Source organism: Muscardinus avellanarius (genome assembly GCF_963383645.1).
Source record: "Muscardinus avellanarius genome assembly, chromosome: 19".
Taxonomy (NCBI): Eukaryota; Metazoa; Chordata; class Mammalia; order Rodentia; family Gliridae; genus Muscardinus; species Muscardinus avellanarius.
In genome coordinates, this window is record NC_137805.1 from 11,863,173 (window position 1) to 11,885,402 (window position 22,230).

The 22,230-nt window shown below is 44.9% G+C and overlaps 1 protein-coding gene across 1 annotated transcript in view; it reads left to right on the forward strand.

Moving 5' to 3' along the window:
- Positions 1-1,063: 1,063 nt before the first annotated feature.
- The window catches only part of FERMT1 (FERM domain containing kindlin 1), a gene marked incomplete at both ends in the record, with an annotated part of 41,007 nt that continues 19,840 nt past the window's right edge, over positions 1,064-22,230 (forward strand). Inside the window, 7 exons of the mRNA XM_080716613.1 lie at positions 1,064-1,214; positions 5,462-5,695; positions 10,015-10,161; positions 12,415-12,628; positions 14,981-15,083; positions 17,635-17,742; positions 18,586-18,717. Coding sequence (XP_080572739.1) covers positions 1,064-1,214; positions 5,462-5,695; positions 10,015-10,161; positions 12,415-12,628; positions 14,981-15,083; positions 17,635-17,742; positions 18,586-18,717 — 1,089 coding nt within the window. The remainder of the gene's footprint in view (positions 1,215-5,461; positions 5,696-10,014; positions 10,162-12,414; positions 12,629-14,980; positions 15,084-17,634; positions 17,743-18,585; positions 18,718-22,230) is intronic.

The following is a 22,230-nucleotide window of genomic DNA, read 5'->3' on the forward strand; positions in this document are numbered from 1 at the left end:
AGCTACACCCCAGCCCTATTTTTTATTCATTATTTTGTGTGTGTGTGTGTGTGGTACTGGAGGTGGAACCCAGGGGCTTTTCTACCTCCGGGCTATACTCCCAGACCTATTTTATACTTTATTTGGAAACAGGCTCTCACTAAGTTGCTGAGATCCTCACTCAGGAGCTGAGGCTGGCTTTGATCCTGTTTGATCCTCCTGTCTCAGCCTCCCAAGCACTGGGATTATAAGCGTGCACCACCACGCCCGGCTTATTCTTTTTTTTTTTTTTTTTTGAAACAGGATGGCCTCACTAAGTAGCTGAGGCTGTCTGTGAACCCCGTTCCTCCTGTCTCAGCCTCCCAAGTACTGGGATTACAAGCATGTGCCACCACGCCTGGCTAGTCTTTTTATTTTGAAACAGGGTCTCACTGAGTTGCAAAGGGCCTCGCCAAGTAGCTGAAGCTGTCCGCGCACAGCGATCCTCCGGTCTCAGCCTTCCAAATGCTGGGATTACAAGCGTGCGCCACCACACCCAGCGGCATTCTTTTTAAAAAGACAACTTTGTCGAGGTATAATTTGCCTCCAACAAAATGTGCTGAACTAAATACATACATCTAAAATCAGTGCGTTTTATTGTAGGCAAATTACACCTCGTTAAAGTTAATTTTTACAAAAGATATCATGGAGGGCTGCCATGGCGTATTGCCTTTTATTGGAACAGTTCAGAGAAGGTCAAGAAGTCTCAGTAGAGAGGCAAAACGAAGATTAACGTGTTGGATACACAAAAAACAACACAGCCGAGTGGTCCCAAAGGAGTGGGTGACCAGAAAGATCAAATAGGTTCAGATGGCTTGGCTCCATTTTTATGAGGCAATTTGTCTTTACAGTTAAGATGCTGAACTTACCGTCAGGGCAGCAAGAACCCTGCAGAGTATTTTGAAGAGGAGGCTAATATTAAAAAAAAAAATCAAATCAAATTATTTTTGCTTGGCACTGCCCAGCAGGATCTACGTGCACAGCCCAGCTTCTTCCTCACAGCTCCGATCTGTCTCTTTGCTCCGCAGACAGGTCCTGAGCCACAATGCTCTCGTCCAGCGACTTTGCATCCGCGTCCTGGGAGCTCGTGGTCCGGGTCGACCATCCAAATGACGAGGGCAAGAGAGACGTCACGCTGAGAGTGTCCGGAGACCTGCATGTCGGCGGAGTGATGCTCAAACTGGTGGAACAGATCAGTACGTTATTCTTCTTTGGTGGTTTCTCTGTACTAAACCCTCTGAAGCCACGTAGGGAGGCTGAGATAGGAAAAATGCAGGATTGAGGCCAGCCTCGGCAAATGAGGGAGGCCCTATGCAATTTAGTGAGACTCTTTTTCAAAATAAAGAATAAAAATAGAGCTGGGGTTGTAACTCAAAGGTAGAATGCCCCTGGTTTCAATTCCTACTACCACAAAATTAAAAAAAAAAAAAGAATAAAATAGGGCTGGAGTATAGCTTGGAAGGTCTGGCTGCCTGCCCCTGTAGGTTTTTATGGTCATCCATCCCACAGTGACCCAGAGAGAGTGCCCCTTCGACGTGTCCCCAGCCTCTCCCAGGAAGAAGAGGAGACACAAGGGGTGTCCTGCAAGAGCTCAAACTGAATCCAGCCGCCTTTGTAAAACCATGAGTCCCTAGTGGGAAACTCAAGCTCCCCAGTGGGCACAAAAATGCGCTTTCCATGGACTAGACCCACTCCCCTGGTGACATCCAGGGTGATTTAGGCAACATGACATTAGACTACTGTGTCCATTCTCTTTGAATATTTTATTGCTCAATGATAAAGTCTATTATTGTGGGTTGGGTTTTGTTTGTTTTAAGAGAACATTTTTTGTTTTTTGTTTTTTGTTTTTGGGGGGTTTTTTGGTGGTACTGGGGTTCCTGAAAACCCTTCTACCTCCGGGCCACACTCTCAGACCTATTTTATACTTTTTATTTGGAAACAAGGGTCTCTTAAGCCGGCGTAGCTGGCTTCGAACCTGCGCGATCCTCCTGTCTCTGCCTCCCAAGTGCAGGGATTACAAGCGTGGGTCACCACGCCGGTCAAACTTTTTTGTTTTGGGGGCACTGGGGATTGAATCAAGGGGCATTCTACCTCCAAATTACATATATATATATAGTGTGTGTGTGTGTGTGTGTGTGTGTGTGTGTGTGTGTGTGTGTTGTACTGGGGATGGAACCCAGAGCCATTCTACCTCTAAGCTACACCCCCAGCCCTATTTTTTATTCTTTATTTTTGAAACAGGATCTCACTGAGTTGCAGAGGGCCTCACTAAGTAAGTAGCTGAGGCTGTCGGTGAACCATGATCCTCCCATCTCAGCCTCCTGAATGCTGGGATGACAAGCATGCGCCACCATGCCCAGCTATGTTTTTTATTTTCAAACATAGTCTCGCTAAGTCACTGAGGCAGGCCTTGAAGCTGTGATCCTCCTGTCTCAGCCTCTGTAGTACTGGGATTACAGGTGTGCATTACCAGTGTTGATTTCAGCTCAGTGTTTCAGAGGATGCTGTTTCCTGTTCGGCTGGTTTCTTTGCTTTGGGCCTGAGGGAAGCAGAACATCATGGCGGCACAAGCGTGTGGTGGAGGAGGTAACTCTGCTCGTGGCTCTAGGAAGCCGATGAGGGGCAAGGGAGCAGGATAACCCCCTCCAACGCAGGCTCCCAGCGACCTCCAGCTTGTTGCGGGACATTCCAGGCCCAGACCATAGCGCTGTCCTGCGTGTGCTATTGCACCTATTAAAGCCCAGAGACGTCTCCTGAGTCAGCTTCTTCACAACAGGAGGCCACGTGTCGACATGACTGGACCTGGAACTTAATAACATTCCATTTTCTTTACACGTGGTTTTCCTTTTAAGTCAAGGGCTCTGACACTGGCTTTTCATTTACACTCACGAGACGGTCTTTTGTCAGTCAGTCTCAATTGAAATGTAATGTGTGTATGGGTCTAGCTCCGTGAATTTTCAGAATTCCATACCTAAGCATACAGATCAAATATTTATTTTTATTTTTTTATTTTTTTATTTTTTTTGCGGGTCTGGGAATGGAACCCAGGGGCATTCGACCTCCGAGCTACACCCCCTGCCCTATTTTTTAGTCTTTATTTTGAAACTGGGTCTCACTGAGTTGCAGAGGGCCTAAGTAGCTGAGGCTGTCCGCGAACCGCGATCCTCCTGTCTCAGCCTCCCGAATGCTGGGATTACAAGCGTGCGCCACCACACCCGGCTCAGATCAAATATTTAATTACCAATTCCCCACCTGCTCCCCTACCCACACCCCTTTCCTGACCACTCCACCCAGGGTGACCACTGCCCTTGCCTCTAACACCACGGGAACAAGTTTGCTTGTTTTTAACCCGGTGTTAGACAGGATGCGCTCTTGACATCCTCTTCCACCCAACGTTGCGCCTGAGATATATATATTTTTTTTTTTTTGGTGGTACTGGGGTTCCTGGAAGCCCTTCTATCTCCAGACTACACTCCCAGACCTGTTTTTACATTTTTATTTGGAAACAGGGTCTCCTAAGCCAGCGCGCGCGCGGCTGGCTTCAAACCTGCACGATCCTCCTGTCTCTGCCTCCCAAGCGCGGGGATTACGAGCGTGCGCCACCACGCCCGGCAGCGCCTGAGATATTAATCCACACTGTTGCTTATAGCTGGCGTTCATTTGTTTCCATTGCTGTATAATATTCCATCGTGTGACTCTGCCACCGGTTATCCTCTCCTCTGTTGGACATTTGAATTGCTTCCATTTTCAGTTCTTAGAGATAGTAAATATATAATAATTGCTTTTTTAAATGGTACTAGGGATTGAGCCACAATTTTGTGCAATAAGTGTTCAATTGCTGAGCTATAGGCTGTACACTTTTTCAATTTGACTTTGAGACAGGCTCTCAAAGTTGCCCAGGCTGGCCTTGAACTTGCGACCCTCCTGCCTCAGCCACCTTCTTTAAAAAAAAATACTTTCATTGGTGCATTATAGTCTCACATCATAATGTAGTTCAGAGAGAGGGACACGCGTGCACATGGCACTTGGCAAGCTCTCCTTCCCCGCTCCGTCCCCTCTGCCTCCCCCATCCCAGTGCGTGACACTGAGATTGGCATTGGTAATTTCCTATGTGTGCATAATGGAATGAAACTGCTTCCTTCATTAATTCTCCCTCACCGCCATCTTCTCTAGACTCCACCCCTTCACTGGGGCTTCTCCTCCTTTATTTACAGCCCCTCCCGCTGCCTCAGCCCTGAGTAACTGGGATTACAGGTGTGTGGCACTGCACCCAACTACGAAGAGTCTTAAGGAGTCTTTCTTTTTTCCTCCTCCTTTTTTTTCTTTTTCTTTTTTTTTTTTTTTTTGTATTGGGGATCAAACCCAGGGGCATTCAACCTCTGAGCTCCACCCCAAGCCCTTTTTTTAATTTGTTTTTTAAACAGAGTCTGACTAGATTGCCGAGACTCTCGCTATCTTGCCAATACTGTCGTAGAACCTGCAGTTCTCCTGTATCAGCCTCTCAAGTACTGGGATTACAGGCATGTGCCCCAACCTGGCTAATGTCTTTCTTTTCTAAAGGAAAAGCTGACTGTCCTTTTCTGGACTAAAGGATCTCTCTCTGTCTCTCTCTCTCTGTCTGTCTCTGTCTCTGTCTCTCTGTCTCTCTCTGTCTGTCTCTGTCTCTCTCTATCTCTCTGTCTCTGTCTCTCTGTCTGTCTCTGTCTCTCTCTGTCTCTGTCTCTCTCTGTCTCTCTCTCTGTGTCTGTCTCTCTGTCTCTCTCTGTCTCTCTCTGTCTCTCTGTCTCTCTCTGTCTCTGTCTCTCTGTCTCTGTCTCTCTCTCTATCTCTCTCTGTCTCTTTCTCTGTCTCTGTGTGTGTGTCTGTCTGTCTCTGTCTCTCTCTCTTTCTCTCTGTCTCTGTCTCTGTGTGTGTGTGTGTGTGTCTGTGTGTATCTGTCTGTCTGTCTCTCTCTCTGTCTCTCACTGTCTCTCTCTCTCTTTCTCTCTGTGTCTGTCTGTCTGTCTGTCTCTCTCTCTCTCTCTTTCTCTCTCTCTCTCTCTGTCTCTCTCTGTCTCTCTGTCTGTCTGTCTCTCTCTCTCTGCCTCTACTCCCAAATGCTTTGGCTTTCCCAGGAAGGTCAATGGTACAAAGGGATTTTAGAAAAAAAAAACTTGAGAATTCACCAAAGACAAAAGTTTAGACCGTGGTCCTTCTGCGGTGTTTCAGTATAAACAATGGTCGGGTTCACACCAACATTGTTGACTCCCTGCCCTGCCTTGAAGACTCTGGAGAGAAGCCGAAGACTGTTGAGCCTGGAGCCCTAATGGCAGATGGGGCGCCAGCGCTCGGTGGCTGGTTTGTGGTGTTTAGCGACCCCGTGGGCTCCGGGTATCTGGACCCTCCGTGCCCCTTTGGCTCCGCTCTCTCTCCTTCGGCCGACTCGTGTTTTCTGTTTTTGCAGACATTGCCCAAGACTGGTCAGACTTTGTCCTTTGGTGGGAACAGAAGCATTGCTGGCTTCTGAAGACCCACTGGACCCTGGACAAATACGGAGTGCAGGCCGACGCTAAGCTCCTGTTCACCCCTCAACATAAGATGCTGCGCCTCCGCCTGCCCAACGTGAAGACCGTGAGATTGCGCGTCAGCTTCTCAGCCGTGGTGTTTAAGGCTGTCGGCGACATCTGCAAAACCCTGAGTGAGTAGCCAGCGGGGGCCCTGTGCCCTTTAGACTCTGCACAAAGGAAAGCAAGAAAACAGCACGTGCTCTCTGCCTGCCAGTGCAGCTGGCTACAGAGCACTCCTTTACTAGGAAGCCGACTCCCAAGCCCGGCTTACACCAGGTTCATTCCCACACAGCGTCAAGCTGATTCAAAAGACACTAGCAGCCGGGCCTGGTGGTACATGCCTGTGATCCCAGTACTGGAGAAGCTGAGACCGGAGGATTACAGGTCTGAGACCAGCCTTGGCAATTTAGCAAGGCCCTCAGCAACTGAATGAGATGTAGTTATAAAATATAAACTAGATAACTAGGGCTGGGGAGGTACCTCAGCGGTCAAATGTCTCGAATTCAATCCCTAGTACCACACACGCAAATAAAAGAGGCAAACCATTAAGATTGCTGGCCCATGAGTTCATTTCTTCAAGCCATAATCAAATCATTGTTATATTAAGACCAAAAGGGGGGCTCTATTAAATTCTTCATCCCTGTGAGAGCCGATGTGTCCTTTATGTATCAGAGATTAATTACAGTGATGCAAATATCTTCATTGCTTTGTTGGCACCTGCCTCCCATAAATAACTCTGTCTACAAAAGTTGCTTGTGAAGTTCACTTTAAGCAGCAAAGCACACCTGATTATGAACAGGGCCCTAGTTCTTTGTGGATTCGTGTTCAAAGCCACAGAGGTAACACAACTTAAAACATTTGTGTGTGTGTGTGTGTGTGTGTGTGTGTGTGTGTGTGGTATTGAGGATGGAACCCAGGGCATTCTACCTCTGAGCGACACCCCCAGCCCTATTTTTTATTCTTTATTTTGAAACAGGGTCTCACTGAGTTGCAGAGGGCCTCACTAAGTAGCTGAGGCTGTCTGCGAACCGCCATCCTCCAGTCTCAGCCTCTCGAATACTGGGATTCCAAGCGTGCACCACCACACTTGGCAAAACATTTCTTCTTAGTGAGACTTCATGATAAGAGGGAAATTCGCTCCATGAAGTTGTCCTTATTTCACATTTTCAAAAGTATCTCTGGATATCTTCTCTGGTACTGACACCAAAAGTCAGCATTCAAACACAGACTACCTCGTACAACAGTGAGTAAGCTATCTCCCCCATTAACCTATGAACGGCTTCATTCACCCATGGAACAAATATCTGTTGGGTACCTACTCTGTGCTACTCTGTGGCAGACGGCACGGGGAGACATTAGTGATAAAGACTACTAAACTCCTTACATCTTGGCTTATGTTCTAGCAGACAGAGGCAGATAATAACCAACAAACAATAAGAAAAAATGTAAGATGCTGAAGAAGGGTAGGAGGTAGAGAAAGAGGGGGAAGGGATCAGTAGGATTGGGGATGCCGATGCGGGTGACAAGGGCCAGTATGGCATGAAAGACGAGGGCAGAGAGCATTCCCTGGGCATGTGCACGTTCCTGACTCTTGACACAATGTCGGCTGGGGGCTAGCTGCCTGATGACTATTGAATGAAACTATAAAGAAAGCCTGTATTACAGAGTGTAAGTTCCCGTCATGGTTTCAATATAGAATGTCCCCTGAAGAGCTCGTGTATTAACATTCAGAGCTGTATAATTAAGTCGGGAAGGATGTGATAAGTCATCAGTGCATAATCCGTTATAATGGATTTACTGGGTGGTGACTGAGGCAGGTGGGGTATGACTGGAGGAGGTGGGTCCCTGGGGGTGTGGTCTTGGGCCTTGTGTCTTGTGGTGCATGTGTCTGGAATCCTCTTGCTTGTGCTCTTGCTTCTGGCCTCCATGATATGAGAATAGAACCAACCCTCTTCTCTCCTTTTCTCTACCTCCTGCTGCCATGCCCTGAGCCCTGCAAACCCAGCTTGACATGGACTGAACCCTTGAAATCTCCAGAACTGTGAGCAAATAAATGTTCCTTCCTTCCTCTAAGTTGTGTGGTCAGGATTTCTTGGTCACAGCAGTAAGAACTCTAACTGAAACAGTTTCAGCTGTGTCCCCGATGTGTCCTGGGCAGGTGGTTCACATGAGGATGCCTTGCTTTCAGTAATATTCTAATAAAGATTCCTAGCTGGTGGTGGCCATACATCCCTGTAATCCCAGTACTTGAGAAGTTAAGACAGGAGTATTTCAAGTTCCCAGCCAGCTTCAGCAACTTAGTGAGATCCTATTTCAAAATAAAGAATAAAAAGGGCTGAGGGTGTAGCTCAGAGGTAGAATAGCCCTGGGCTCAATCTCCAGTACTAAAATTAAAATACTAAATAAATAAAGATTCAAAAGCAAAGTCAGTGGTTAAATAAAATGGTCAAATGGAATACAATAATATACCACACACTGTGGAGGACTGAACATACACATCAGAGCTAAGGCCAAAATCTTGAGGTTCTGAATAAACAGCAGCAGACACAGCAACCAGATGCCCTCTTCTCTTGTTTATGCTTTCATCTTACTTTTAAAGGCCCTGCTTGGCTTTTCTATCAATGGTTCTTTCTATCTGCTCAGTTGATGCTAAATCAGCCTTACTAGTATAATGATGTTTCCCCTAGGGGATAAAAGACACGGCTCTTGGGCTTGGAGAGAGATTTTTTGTTGTTGTTATTGTTTCATTTTTATGTTTAATGTTTACACTGAAACTTTTGGGTTATCACCAGGCTTGTACATAAATGATGGGCTCTGAATGGCCACAGGTGTGTTTTGCAACATGACAAGCAGCAGATGTCCAGGGGACAGGGGAGAACACAGCTGCCCTACTGGGCAGTGTGGGAGTGTGTGCCTGACTGGACGAGAGGGTCTAGGAGGAACCAGCACGCTGGCCTCCAGGCCACTGCCAGGGACCTGAGGCACTTACATTCCTTGGCTTTGCCCTGGGAGGAAGGCTAACGGTTACCAGCACCTCTGATCAGCTGTGACGCCTGCAGGAGGAATGGGAAAGAGGGCGTCCTCGTAGTCTGGGAAGGAGTCAAGTACAGTGATTTATCTGGGAAGTTAAGCCAGGAAGCACTGCATGTGTGTGGGAAGTGAGGCTGAGGACCGCGGGCCACCAACAAGAGTGTGTCACCAGCCACATCACACTGTGGGCAAGTGGGAACCTCAATAGCCGGTGTGGTCACAGCTTCAGGACCCCCACCCTGGTGGCAAGGGGATTCCTGCACCGCTGAGGATGCTCTGTAGGAATGTGAGTTCCCTGAGGGTCGGGACCCTGGCCTGCCGCTGAAGTGAGCCCTCGGACAGAGAGATATAGGTTCTTGAAGGTCTTGGGAGTCAGATCAGCTTGCCCCAAAATGGTGGGGGCCAAGAAGAGATGAAATGGTACGAGGAGGTCTGGCCCAGAGGTGATAGGAGCTGCCGGGCAGCACAGAGGATGAAAGTCTTTAGAAGAAGCAGATCTTGGTGGTTATTTAAAAACAGACAAACAAGAAAAAAATGAGCACAATGGCACACACCTGTAATCCCAGGACTTGGGAGGCTGGTATAGGAGGATCGCAGGTTCAAGGCCTTCATGTGGTAACTTAACAAGGTCCTGTTTCAAAATAAAAAGCAAAATAGGGGCCGGGCTTGGTGGCACACGCTTGTAATCCCAGCATTTGGGAGCCTGAAACAAGAGGATCACGGCTCGAGGACAGCCTCGGCTACTTAGTGAGGGCCTTTGCAACTCAGTGAGACCCTGTTTCAAAATAAAGAATAAAAAATATGGCTGGGGGTGTCGCTCGGAGGTAGAATGCCCTTGGGTTCCATCCCCAGTATCACACACACACACACACACACACACACACACACACACACACACAAAATAAGGCAAAATAGGGCTGGGGTGTAGCTTGGAAGTAGAATTCTCCTGGGTTTAGCCCCCAGTACCACCCCCCCACACACACACACACGCACATGAGGGAGGGGAAGGAAAGAAAAGGAGAGAAGGAAATAGGGAAAGGAGGAGGAGTCGGTAAATAGAAAACACCAGAACAGCAAAATGCTCCAAGCGACTGCGGCTGAACCGGGAGTGCGGGAAAGGCCCAGTGCTGTATGATTCCAGTGCTTTGGGTACATTTGAAGTACTGTTATAATCAATTAAACAAACTAGAAATTGTGCTAGGCTGAGTCTCCTTCACTGTTTCCCACGCACACGCACACTTAAGGGGTCTCTGTTCCCCTCTGTCTCTTCCTGGGGGGCAATTAGCTGCATTTACTTCTGGCGAATTTCCTAAGCGATGATGTCAAATGCATGAAGTGAGTCCAAGTCTCAGAAGGAGTTTTCTGTTTGTGTTTTATTTTTCTTCTCTTTAATCTTTGTCATTCGTCATTTTATCTTTAGATATTAGGAGACCAGAAGAACTTTCCTTGTTAAAGCCTTCTGGTGACTATTTTAAGAAAAAGAAGAAGAAAGACAAAAATAATAAAGAGCCTGTAATTGAAGATATCCTAACTCTAGAGAGTTCTCCAACCATTTCAGGTTCACCGGGTAAGACTGACCATTTTACTTTGTAAATATGTGAATATAGATTAAACCTCTCTCTTTATCTCTCTCTCCCCACCCCCACTACTCCCTCAAATAAATAGGAATAAAATCGCAGTATTGAGGATATGAGGAAGAGATATCAGCTGAGATTAGAAATAACAAATACCTAGGCCGGGCGTAGTGGCGCACGCTTGTAATCCCCGCGCTTGGGAGGCGGAGACAGGAGGATCGCGCAGGTTCGAAGCCAGCCGCGGGCACTGGCATAGGAGACCCTGTTTCCAAATAAAAATGTAAAAATAGGTCTGGGAGTGTAGCCCGGAGGTAGAAGGGCTTCCAGGAACCCCAGTACCACCACAAAAAAAAAAAGAAAAAAAGAACAAAAATGTAGCCGGGCGTGGTGGCGTATGCTTGTAATCCCAGTATTTGGGAGGCTGAGACAGGAGGATCATGGTTCGCAGCCAGTCTCAGCTACTTAGTGAGGCCCTCTGCAACAAAGTGAAACCCTGTTTCAAAATAAAGGATAAAAAATAGGACTGGGGATGTAGCTTGGGCCTGGGTCCAATCCCCAGTACCACACACACACACAAAAAGAAATAACAAAAATTTACTTCCAACTTTTTTCTATAGATATGTATGCTTAATAATTTATTATTGTAATTGTGTTTCTTCTGTTGCTAATAAATGCAAAATTTTAAGATACCTGGCCATGCATTTGGGATAAAATGTGATATTTAGCCCGGTGTGGTGGCACACACTTGTAATCCCAGCATTCGGGAGGCGCGGACAGCCTCAGCTACTTAGCAAGGCCCTTAGCAACTCAGTGAGACCCTGTTTCAAAAATAAAAAAGACTAAAAACTAGGGCTGGGGTGTAGCTCAGAGGTACAATAACCTTGGGTTCCAGCCCTGATACTGCAATAACAAAAAAAAATGTGATATTTAGAAAGGAGATAATTTAGATCACTTAAAGGTTTTCTCTTCCTGATTCTATCTTTATGTAATTCTTTCCTGAATTTAATTTCTCATTAAGTAAGGGAGAATGTCCTCTGGGTAAAAATCTGAAGAGGTACCTTTTCTTTCTTTCTTTCTTTTTTTTTTTTTTTTTTTTTGCGGTACTAGGGATTGAAAAGAGGCATTTTACCTCCAAGATACACCCCCAGCCCTAATTTTTATTCTTTACTTTGAAACAGGAGCTCACTAAGTAGCTGAGGCTGACCACAAACCTGCCACCCTCCTGTTCCAGCCTCCCAAGTGTTGGGATTACTTGCCCATCTCTTTTCTTTCCTTTTTTTTTTTTTTTTTTTTTGGTGTGTGTGTGTGTGTGTGTGGTACTGGGAATGGAACCCAGGGACATTCTACCTCCAGGCTATACTCCTAGACCTATTTTATATTTTATTTTGAACTAGGGGCTCACTAAGTTGCAGAGGGCCTCACTAAGTAGCTGAGGCTAGCCGCGAACCACGATCCTCCTGTCTCAGCCTCCCAAGTACCGGGATTACAAGGGTGTGCCACCACACCTGCCCTTTCCTTTCTTTTTATATCAACACAGCTATGTCACTGGATTTTTTACAACATTGAGAGCCTTCTTGCATTGTATATTCTAATACACAAAGAATAGAAGAGCTATTGGTACTTTATACAAACTAGAGCCAGATGACTGACCTGCTGGATTCTTAAAATTAGCGAGTGCTACGCCGGGCGTGGTGGCGCACGCTTGTAATCCTTGCACTTGGGAGGCGGAGACAGGAGGATCGCGCAGGTTCGAAGCCAGCCCTGCTGGCATAAGAGACCCTGTTTCCAAAAATAAAAATAGGTCTGGGAGTGTAGCCCGGAGGAAGAAGGGCTTCCAGGAACCCCAGTACCACAAAAAAAAAAAAAAAATTAGCGAGTGCTGCTGCTTAAGGAGCTGTCCAAAACATATTTTGTACCTGCGTTCTGTGAGGTTTCCAGTTCTCTAATAGCATCAGGACTTTTGTTGCAGTAAGAAAAATCTGAATTATTAGCAAAGAAGTGGTTGGCAACATTTATCCGTGTTGATTTTGGGGATGCTTTTGTATCTCTTGAGTTCTTAGGAGCTGAATATACAGACAAGAACTATACCCAAGTATAAGCCATCTCCTGGTATCATGACCCCTGGGGTCACTCTAAAGGACACAAACATCTAAAGTCGCATTTCATTCTGGTATAAGGAATGTGAAAACTTCCTAAAGAGCTCTGCCCTGAATCTCCCGTCAGATGCGTCTCCTCCTTCCTTGCAGTGAGTCCTGGCTTATACAGTAAGACCATGACTCCTACGTACGACCCCGTCAACGGCACTCCGGCTTCCTCCACCATGACCTGGTTCAGTGACAGCCCTTTGACGGAACAGAACGGCAGCATCCTGGCGTTCAGCCAGCCGCCCCAGGCACCGGAGACACTGGCCGACATGTACCAGCCTCGGTCCCTGGTAGATAAAGCCAAATTCAACGCAGGGTAAGGACATGGCTCCATGGCCCTTCTTCTGATGGAGGTTGACTTAGTGAGAGAGCTGTTCCAGAGATGGGGTGGGTAGGTTTGTTTGCTTGTTTGTTTGTTTTTGGTATTGGGGATTGGACCCAGGGGCATTCTAGCTCCAGGATACACTCCCACCTCTTTTTCTTTTTTTCAAAACAGGTATTTAAGATTTAAGTAGATGGGCCTGGGGAGTGGGCTTCATTACCAAAATCGGTGCCAACTTTCGATACCTTTAAAGTGTGGCAGATTTCGTGTGTGGGGTGACTCACTGGATTGCCACATGCACATACGATCCTTTGCTGCTGTGGGCATGTGAAGTGTATGTTATTATGGGATGCAGAGCAGTGTGGAAGCATGTTGGCCCCAGTGGGAACCACCTGGTCCACCCGGCTCTCGTTGACCTTTCTAGGACACCACTTCTCTCTTGAGGCCTTCTGAGGAGCCTCATGAATGTTTGAAATGGTCTCAGAAAATGCACCCAGACCTTCCTCAAACTGCCGCTTATGCTGTTCTCACTTGCCCACCGCGGGTCCTCAGCCTCCGCCACCTGGGCCTCCTCCGGTATCACCAGCGCAGCTCGGCACGGCACGGCAGTTCTAGCACTTCACCTCTCCTGCGTCACTTTGTCCCCTCTTCTTGAAGCTCGGCCCCCCCTAGCCAGGTGTCAGCTTCTGTAGGGCGGAGACTGCATCGTGCCCAGTCCTGCTCGGTGGTATTAGGACTCTCATCCCCAGGAACCAGGCCCACATGCAAATATTCAAATTTAAATTTGGGCTTAATTACATTTTAACACGTGGCATTAACCACGATTAATTCAACAGCCCCATGGAATGTTTTGAAGAGCACAGCTGGGAATGTTTCCCCTTGTAGAAAGATCTAGGTACTAGTGTAGACCTCGCGGGGTTGGGTTGGGGTGCTACCAGTACAGCGGGCACCGGGACCCGCTGTCACGCAGCCTCTGCCGAGCTCTGTCCTCGAGAGGACCCTCTGAGGCTGCGGGGTTCAGTTTCCTCACCTGTGATACAGAAAAAAATGGCTGCCCTGGCTCCTTCTCCATCATCAGGTTAAAGTGTCAGTGTTTTTTTTGTGTGTGTGTGTCTTGTTTTGTTTTTGCGGATATGGGGATGGAACCCAGGGGCATTCAATCTCCAAGCTACAGTCCCGGCCCTATTTCTCATTCTTTATTTTGAAACAGGGTCTCACTGAGTTGCAAAGGGCCTCACTAAGTAGCTGAGGCTGTCTCGAACCGCGATCCTCCGGTCTCAGCCTCCCAAATGCTGGGATCACAAGCGTGCATCACCATGCCTGGCAAAGTGTCAGTGTTTTTAAGGTGGTGTGTGTGTAACTTGCATGTATGTACCTATGTACGTAGGTTTATACCAGGTTTACATATACCCATTATACACACATATACACAAAAATAGTAAACATGCAATAATAGCTTCATTTCTGCATTATATCTTGTAGTTTTAAGGCAATACATTTATGTGTCTACATATATATGTGTATATATAATTTAAGGGGAAAAGTTCTCCAGGTAAAAGTTCTGGAAAGATTTCATGCCTTTCTTTTATGTCAAAATAATCAAGTATCTGAGCCGAGTGTGGTGGCGCACGCTTGTAATCCCAGCGCTTGGGAGGCTGAGACAAGAGGCTCGCATGGGTTCAAAGCCAGCCTCAGCTACTTAGTGAAATTCTCAGCAACTTAGTGAAACCCTATTTCCAAATAAATTATAAAATAGGGCTGGGGGTGTCGCCCGGAAGTAGAAAGTCCCTGGGTTCCACCCCCCAGTACCACCAAATAATAATAATAATAATAATAATAATAATAATAATAATAATAAATAATAATAAAGTCTCTGAGCCAGGCGTGGCGGTGCACACTTATAATCCCAGCATTTGGGAGGCTAAAACAGGAGGATCATAGTTCGCGGACAGCCTCAGCTACTACTTAGTGAGGCCCTTTGCAACTCTGTGAGACCCTGTTTCAAAATTAGAGAATAAAAAATAGGGCTGGAGGTGTAGCTGGGAGGTACAATGCCCCTGGGTTCCATCTCCAGTGCCGCAAAATAAATAAATAAATAATCAAGTGTCTGGACTGTTTATAAATTCACATACACATGTACATTCACATAATATATAAACATATCACCTTAAAAACTACAAGATAAAATGTAAGTATGAGCCATTATGTGCCTTATTGTGATATTACTTACTATCTTTGTTCAAGGACATATACACACACACACATGATGTGTTTGAACTATGACAAAATGTTACGGTTCCAGGTATGAAACTGACTGGCTTTTATAACCCGTCTATTGTTTTCCAGTTGGCTAGATTCCTCTCGCTCCCTCATGGAACAAGGAATCCAGGAGGATGAGCAGCTGCTATTGCGATTTAAATACTATACTTTCTTTGATTTGAATCCTAAGGTAAGACTGTCTCTGTCTCTCTGTCTCTCTCTCTGTCTCTCTCTCTCTCTCTCTCTCTCTCTCTCTCTCTCTCTGCATAGAAGTGTGAAATTGAGTCATTTCTTCATCAAGTGTGTCCACCAGGCGTGATGTTGCACGCCTGTAATCCCAGTACTCCGAGGCTGAGACAGGAGGATCACCGGTTCAAGGCCAGCCTCAGCAAGTAGTGAGATTCTCATCAACCTAGTGAAATCTTGTTTCAAATAAAAATAAAATAGGGCTTGGGGTATAGCTCAGAGGGTAAATGCTTCTGGGGTCCATCCCAAGTGCCACAGATTTTTAAAAAATGAGTAAATAAATAACCTTACACCTTATACCTTGGCATTTGTGCAGAGACGCTCCTTCTCAGTCCTTAGTGTACTTAGACCTAAGTTAATGCTCATGGGACTAGCTTGTGTCTGGGGAGCATAACTCCCAGGAATCATGGCAAAAGAGCAAGTGTTTGCTTTTCTTTGATTAAAGCCTTCAGGAGACATTACTAATCTCCTAACCGATTGGTTGGTTTGTTTTTTAAGGGGACTGTGAATTACTAGTCCTTTTGCTGCTGCTGCTGTTGTTGTTGTTGTTGTTGTTGTGTGGACCTGGAGATTGAACCCAGGAGCATTCTACTTCCAAGCCACACTCCCAAGCTTATTTTATTTTTTATTTTGAGATAGGGTCTCTCTAAGTTGCCGAGGCTGACCTGGAACCTGCAATCCTCCTGTACTGAGATTACTCAGCTGGGGGCACTGTGAATTGTGGAATGTCTGGGTTTTCTTTTTAGTGTTGTCTGCTACAATGAAATCCATCCGTTCTCTGTGTTTTCATTTTTCAGCCTCTGTTCTCTCAACTTCAGTCTCTTTGCTTTATTTTCTAGTAAGCTATCTCGTTGCATGCTGCCTATTCTACTAAGCTACCTTGAACTTTTTTTTTCTGAAACTGGATAATGAAAAAATAAAATATACTCTGGCATTTTCTGCTTGCTAAATCAGCAATTTGGCTCCATCTTAAGTATATAAACTTCTTCCCCATCTGTTTCTTTATTCGTTTATTTACGGAGAAACTATTATATGCCCAGAACTAATAAGCCAGGTGCTGGGAACCCCAAACCGTTAGACATTAGAGTATTATTTTCAAATTACTGAAATCAAAGTTATAGGACTGGAAAATCAGTCGTATTGAACTTTGGTGAACAAAATCTTCCTCAAAGTAGACATAGTTATCTATCTGTTCCCAAGAAACTTGAATAAATAATAAGATCTAGTGGCAAGTCTTATATATTGATTGTAGGTCAAAATACAAATTAACCTAGCTCCCACGGAAGACAGTTTTACACTATCAATCAGAATTATAATGCTACATAGCTTTGAGCCAGCAAATCTATCTGAGGAATTTATTGCACAGTGATGCTTACATACGTAAATTGATATGTGTGCATACAGGGGTGGTTCTTACTACATTATTTGTTTTAGAAAAAAGATTGAAAACTGTCTAAATGTTCATCAATAAGGAACTATTTATGTGTGTGTGTGTCTGTGTCTGTGTGTGTTGGCACTAAAGATGGAACCCAGGGACATTCTACCTCTGAACTACACTTTCAACCTTATTTTATTTTTCATTTTAAACAGGCTCTCACTAAGTCGCAAAGGGACTCACTAAGTTGCTGAAGCCAGCCTCACCTGCGGTCCTCCACCTCAGCCTCCTACTGGGATTACAGGCATGTGCCACCACACCCTGCTGGATATTATTTTTTTCCATCTGTGTCTTGTATATTTTTTACCTTTGTTGGGTATTTTTCACCCTAAATGTTTAATTTTAGGTTGTCAAGTCTGCGTTATGCATCATAATTTGGGGGCATCCTATCTTGCTTAGAAAGGCGTCCCTGGGGATGGGTATAGCTCAGTATAACGCACGCATAGTGTGCTCAGGGTCCCGGGTTCAGGCCCTGCACCAAAAGAAAAAGGAAGGCCCTTCCACACTGAGAGAGTACAGAAAGTATTCTCTCCTGTCTTCTAGTTATAATTTGGTTTTTTATAGCCGGGCGTGGTGGCACACGTTTGTAATCACAGCATTTGGGAGTCTGAGACAGGAGGATCACAGTTCGCGGACAGCCTCATCTATTTAGTGAGGCTCTTTGCAACTCAGCGAGACCCTGTTTCAAAATAAATAATGAAAAATAGGGCTAGGGGTGTAGCTCGGAGGTAGAATGCCCCTGGGTTCCATCCCCAGTACTGCCCAAAATTAATTAATTAATTAATTAATTAATTAATTAAAAGAAGGAAAATAATGGATTCCAAGGTGAATCAGTTTGTCCCCTTGAAGAAGCTCAGCAAAATGTTTACAGAAACTAAGTTCTGGATTCAGGAGTAACGTGAGCAGGGGCCTTGGAGAGGCAGAAGTGTCGATTTCGGTTACCTGAAATAAAGTTTAGGGCATCTGATTCATGGAGAGGGGCTCGATGGTTTCTGAATGTTTGTAATGTGGGGTAAAATGTGGTCCATATTCACATACGCAGGTCTGCTTGTTTCTTTAGTATGATGCTGTCCGGATAAACCAACTCTATGAACAAGCCAGGTGGGCCATTCTCTTAGAAGAAATCGACTGCACCGAGGAAGAGATGCTGATCTTTGCAGCGCTGCAGGTACGAGAACGTTGGTCTTTTCTCTGAAAGACAGAAACCAAGGCCGTTGTGCATCAAGTGCCTTGTTCTTTATACTGTCTGCTTCTTTGGGTGGAAGAAATGAAAACGAGGAGAGTAAACTGAAACTTAAAATGCTCCTCAGATCCTACACGCGCCCATCCAACGTGGGCCGCTGGCCTTGCAATTCCGATCTCCCCCACGTCCACAGAAATACAATTAAGGATCTGGAAGAACCAGGCGGGAACAGGACCCACCCTAAGTCTCAGGAGTGGGATTCCAGTGTCATCCACTTGGGGCAGGAGAGCTCCTGGTAGGAGCTGTTCAGCATTCCAGGGGAACTGTCTTCAGAGAGGAAGAAATGCCCCAGGAATCTGTTTGCATTCATAACGCTTCTAAAACCCATTTTCAGCCGGGTGTGGTGGCGCACGCTTGTAATCCCCATGCTTGGGAGGCAGAGACAGGAGGATCGCGCAGGTTCAAAGCCAGCCGCGCTGGTGTAAGAGACCCTGTTTCCAAATAAAAAGCATAAAAATAGGTTTGGGAGTGTAGCCTGGAGGTAGAAGGGTTTCCAGGAACCCCAGTACCACCATAACACTTTTTTTTTTTTTTTTTTTTTGGTGGTGGTGGTGGTACTGGGGTTCCTGGAAACCCGTCTATTTCCGGGCTATACTCCCACACTCCCAGACCTTTTTTTTTTTTTTTTGAAACAGGGTCTCTAATCCAGCGTGGCTGACTTCGAACCTGCGCGAGCCTCCTGTCTCCGCCTCCCAAGCTCGGGGATTACAAGCGTGCGCCACCACGCCCGGCCATTCATAACACTTCTAAAACCCATTTTCATTTTAGTATCACATCGGCAAATTGTCCTTGTCCGCCGAAATCCAGGACTTTACAAACGAGACTGAGGTTGACGAAGTAGGAGCGGCACTTTCTAACTTGGAGGTGACTCTGGAAGGTGGGAAACCAGACAACACTTTGGTAAGAGCTTTTCTTTTCTTTTCTTTTCTTTTCTTTTTTTTTTTTTTTTCAGTACTAGAGATGGAGCCCAGGGACTTCCTACCTCCAAGTTACGCAGCGAGCCCTATTTTTTAGTCTTTTTAGTTTTTGAAACAGGGTCTTGCTGAATTTTGAAGGGCTTCTCTAAGTAGCTGAGACTGCCCACAAACCTGGGCTCCTCAGGCCTCCGCCTCCCGAATGCTGGGGTTACAAGCCTGCGCCACCATGCCCGGCTCTTTGGTATGAGCTTTTCCGAGAACTCAGAACTGGGGCTTCGTTCCCCCTGATTGACAAATACAGAGGACCTTGTTTTAGAAAATGATTCTATCAGTGCTTTGCGATGATACTTACTACATCATAGCGAGGTTCGATGTGATGCAGACATCCGCACCACCATCTCTTGGGGTGTCCCCTCCATACCCCACCCTGCTCCCTTCCACACCCCACACATCAGGGAAATTGTAGTAATACTTTCACATATTGCCATAGTTTAGCTTGAACCATTTCAGATGAACTTTTTAAAATTAGAAACAGTCATCTGATACCAAGATTTTTGTTGTTGTTTTTTGTTTGTTTGTTTGTTTGTTTTTGGTGGTACTGGGGTTCCTGGAAGCCCTTGTACCTCCGGGCTACACTCCCAGACCTATTTTATATTTTGAAACAGGGTCTCTTAAGCCAGAGTGGCTGGCTTTGAACCTGCGTGATCCTCCTGTCTCCGCCTCCCAAGCGCGGGGATTACAAGCGTGCGCCACCACGCCCAGCTAGAGATTTTTTTTTATATAAAGCTGTGCACTATAGCTATTAATACGATGATAAAACTATCCAAAATATCGACATGGTCACATCTATGCAATACATGCAGTATGGAAGAAATTTTATGTAACATATACGGATAGATTCGCTTGCAAAGAAATGTGGGCTGATGAGCAAGTTGTGTGTTGCTAATATGCAACTATTTCTGGGCAAAGTACAGCTAAAATAGACTTTAGAGTGGTGAGGACTTTTAAATTTTAATTTGTTTTTTTTTTTTCCTCCTGCATTCTTGGTATTTTGTTACTGGCCTGAAGTTTTTCTTGGGTATTTGTTTCTTTAGCATTTTGAAGGTGGAAAACCACATTCCTTGCCTTGAAAGTTTTTTTCTTTTTGGATTGAAGAGAATGTAGCCATGTCTTTTCTCTTTATGTGAGTAGTGTGATTTGTTATATTCTAATATCAGCATTTTCAGTGAAGTTTTTACCTGCATAAATTGAAGAAAACAGTAATACAAAAAATATTACTTCTAAACACATTTCCCAAGCATGAATTATGTTTAATTTTCTTGGCATTCCTTGAGAAGGTATTTACTTGAAGATAAATAACCCAGATTTATGTCTAAATATCAGGCCAAAGCCACTCTGATTTTAAGATTTCCTTGGATAACTCCTAAAAGAATGATTATAATAGAGATGAGAGTGGTCATTATATTTTCATGATAACTTTGTGTTTCTAGAAAAAAGAAAAGAGAAAACTCCCGTTACCTTTTTTTCTTTCTATTCTATTGACTAGCTTTGAGTATTTCATTGTTACTGAGATCTATTTTTAGAATAAAATTTGTTCTCTAAAAAAAAAAAGCTGGAATAAAATTTGTTCTCTAAAAAAAAAAAAAAAAAAGCTGGACGTGGTGGCACACGCTTGTAATCCCAGCATTCGGGAGGCTGAGACAGGAGGATCATGGTTCAGGGACAGCCTCGGCTACTTAGTGAGGCCATTTGCAACTCAGTGAGACCCTGTTTCAAAATAAACAATAAAAAAATAGGGCTGGGGGTGGAGCTTGGAGGTCGAATGCTCCTGGGTTCCATCCCCAGTACCGCAAAAATATATATATATATATATATATATATATATATTAAAATGAGTCTTCTGATTTTGAAAAGAGAGAGAGAATATGCTTTTCATGTAATAAGTTTAAACTTAGCAAGAAATGACTAGCTCCTCTAAGGTTGGCTGCGAGGGACTATAAGGTTTTCCTAGTGACTAGAGATAGTGTTTCTTTTAATTTATTTTTATTTTTATGTGGAACATATTGAAAATGGCATACATTCAGACTGTGCTTGGTGCCCTCTCCCCCTCCACTTCCCCTTCCCAACAATGAGTGTGCAGGTCGACCATCCTATATTCATACTTTTACACATATTCAGATGTAGCTCCTCCATTAATGAACCTCAGCCTTCTTCCTCCCCATCCTTCCATTCTAGCTTTGCTGAGGCTTCCCCTCTGTTATCTGGAGTCCCTCTGGTATCCCCAGTGCTCCCTAGTTTGGGCATATTAGAGAAAACACATGTCCCTTCTCTTTCTGTGCTGGGCTGACCTCACTTAACATAACGTTCTCTAGGTCTGTCCATCTTCTTGGTGACTAGGGATAATTTATTTTTTTTCTTTTAACAATTTTTTATTGAACATAAATAGTATACATTTAAACTATATTTGGTGCCCTCTCCCCCCCGCCCCCGTTTTCCCTTCCCCCCTCCCACCAATGGTTGTCCAGGTTAACCATGTCATATTCATAATTTTACACATATTCAGATGTAGACCCTCATTATTCAAGATCAGCCTTCCTCCTCTCCTATCTTTCCATTCAAACGTTGCTGATATTTCCCCTCCATTATCTGGAGTCCCACTGGTATCCTCTGTGTTTCCTAGTTTGGGCATATTAGAGGAAACATATGTACCTTCTCCTTCTGTGCTTGGCTGATCTCACTTAACATAATGTTCTCGAGGACTTTCCATCTTCTTGCAAATGATATAATTTTGTTCTTCTTTATGGCTGAATAGAATTCCATTGTGTGTATTTCCCAAAGTTTTGCTATCCATTCATCTGTTGATGGAGATCTGGGTTGGTTCCATATTTTGGCTATTACAAATTGTGCTGCTATGAACATGGGTCTGCATATGTTGCTGTATTTCTCTGAATTCAACCCCTTTGGAAAGATACCCAGGAGTGGTAGAGCTGGATCATATGGTGGATCTATTCCCACCTTTCTTAGGAATCTCCACACAGATCTCCATAGTGGCTGAACTAGTTTGCATTCCCACCAACAGTGTAAGAGAGTGCCTCTTTCCCCACATCCTCACCAGCATTTGTTGTTATTTGATCAAAGACTTAGAAATTAGACCTGAGACTGTGAAGTTAGTAGAGGAGAGCATAGGTTCAACACTACAACATATTGGCACAGGCAGTAACTTTCTCAACAAAACCCCCAAAGCTCAGGAAATTAAAGCAAGAATAAACAAGTGGGATAGCATCAAACTAAAAAGTTTCTTCTCATCAAAGGAAACTATCAATAACCTAAAGAGGAAGCCTACAGAATGGGAAAGGATCTTTACCAGCCACCATTCTGATAGGGCGCTAATATCCAGAGTATACAAAGAGCTCAAAAGCCTCTACACTAGCAAAACAAACAACCCAATCAAGAAATGGGCAAATGAACTGAATAGACACTTCACAAAAGAAGAGAT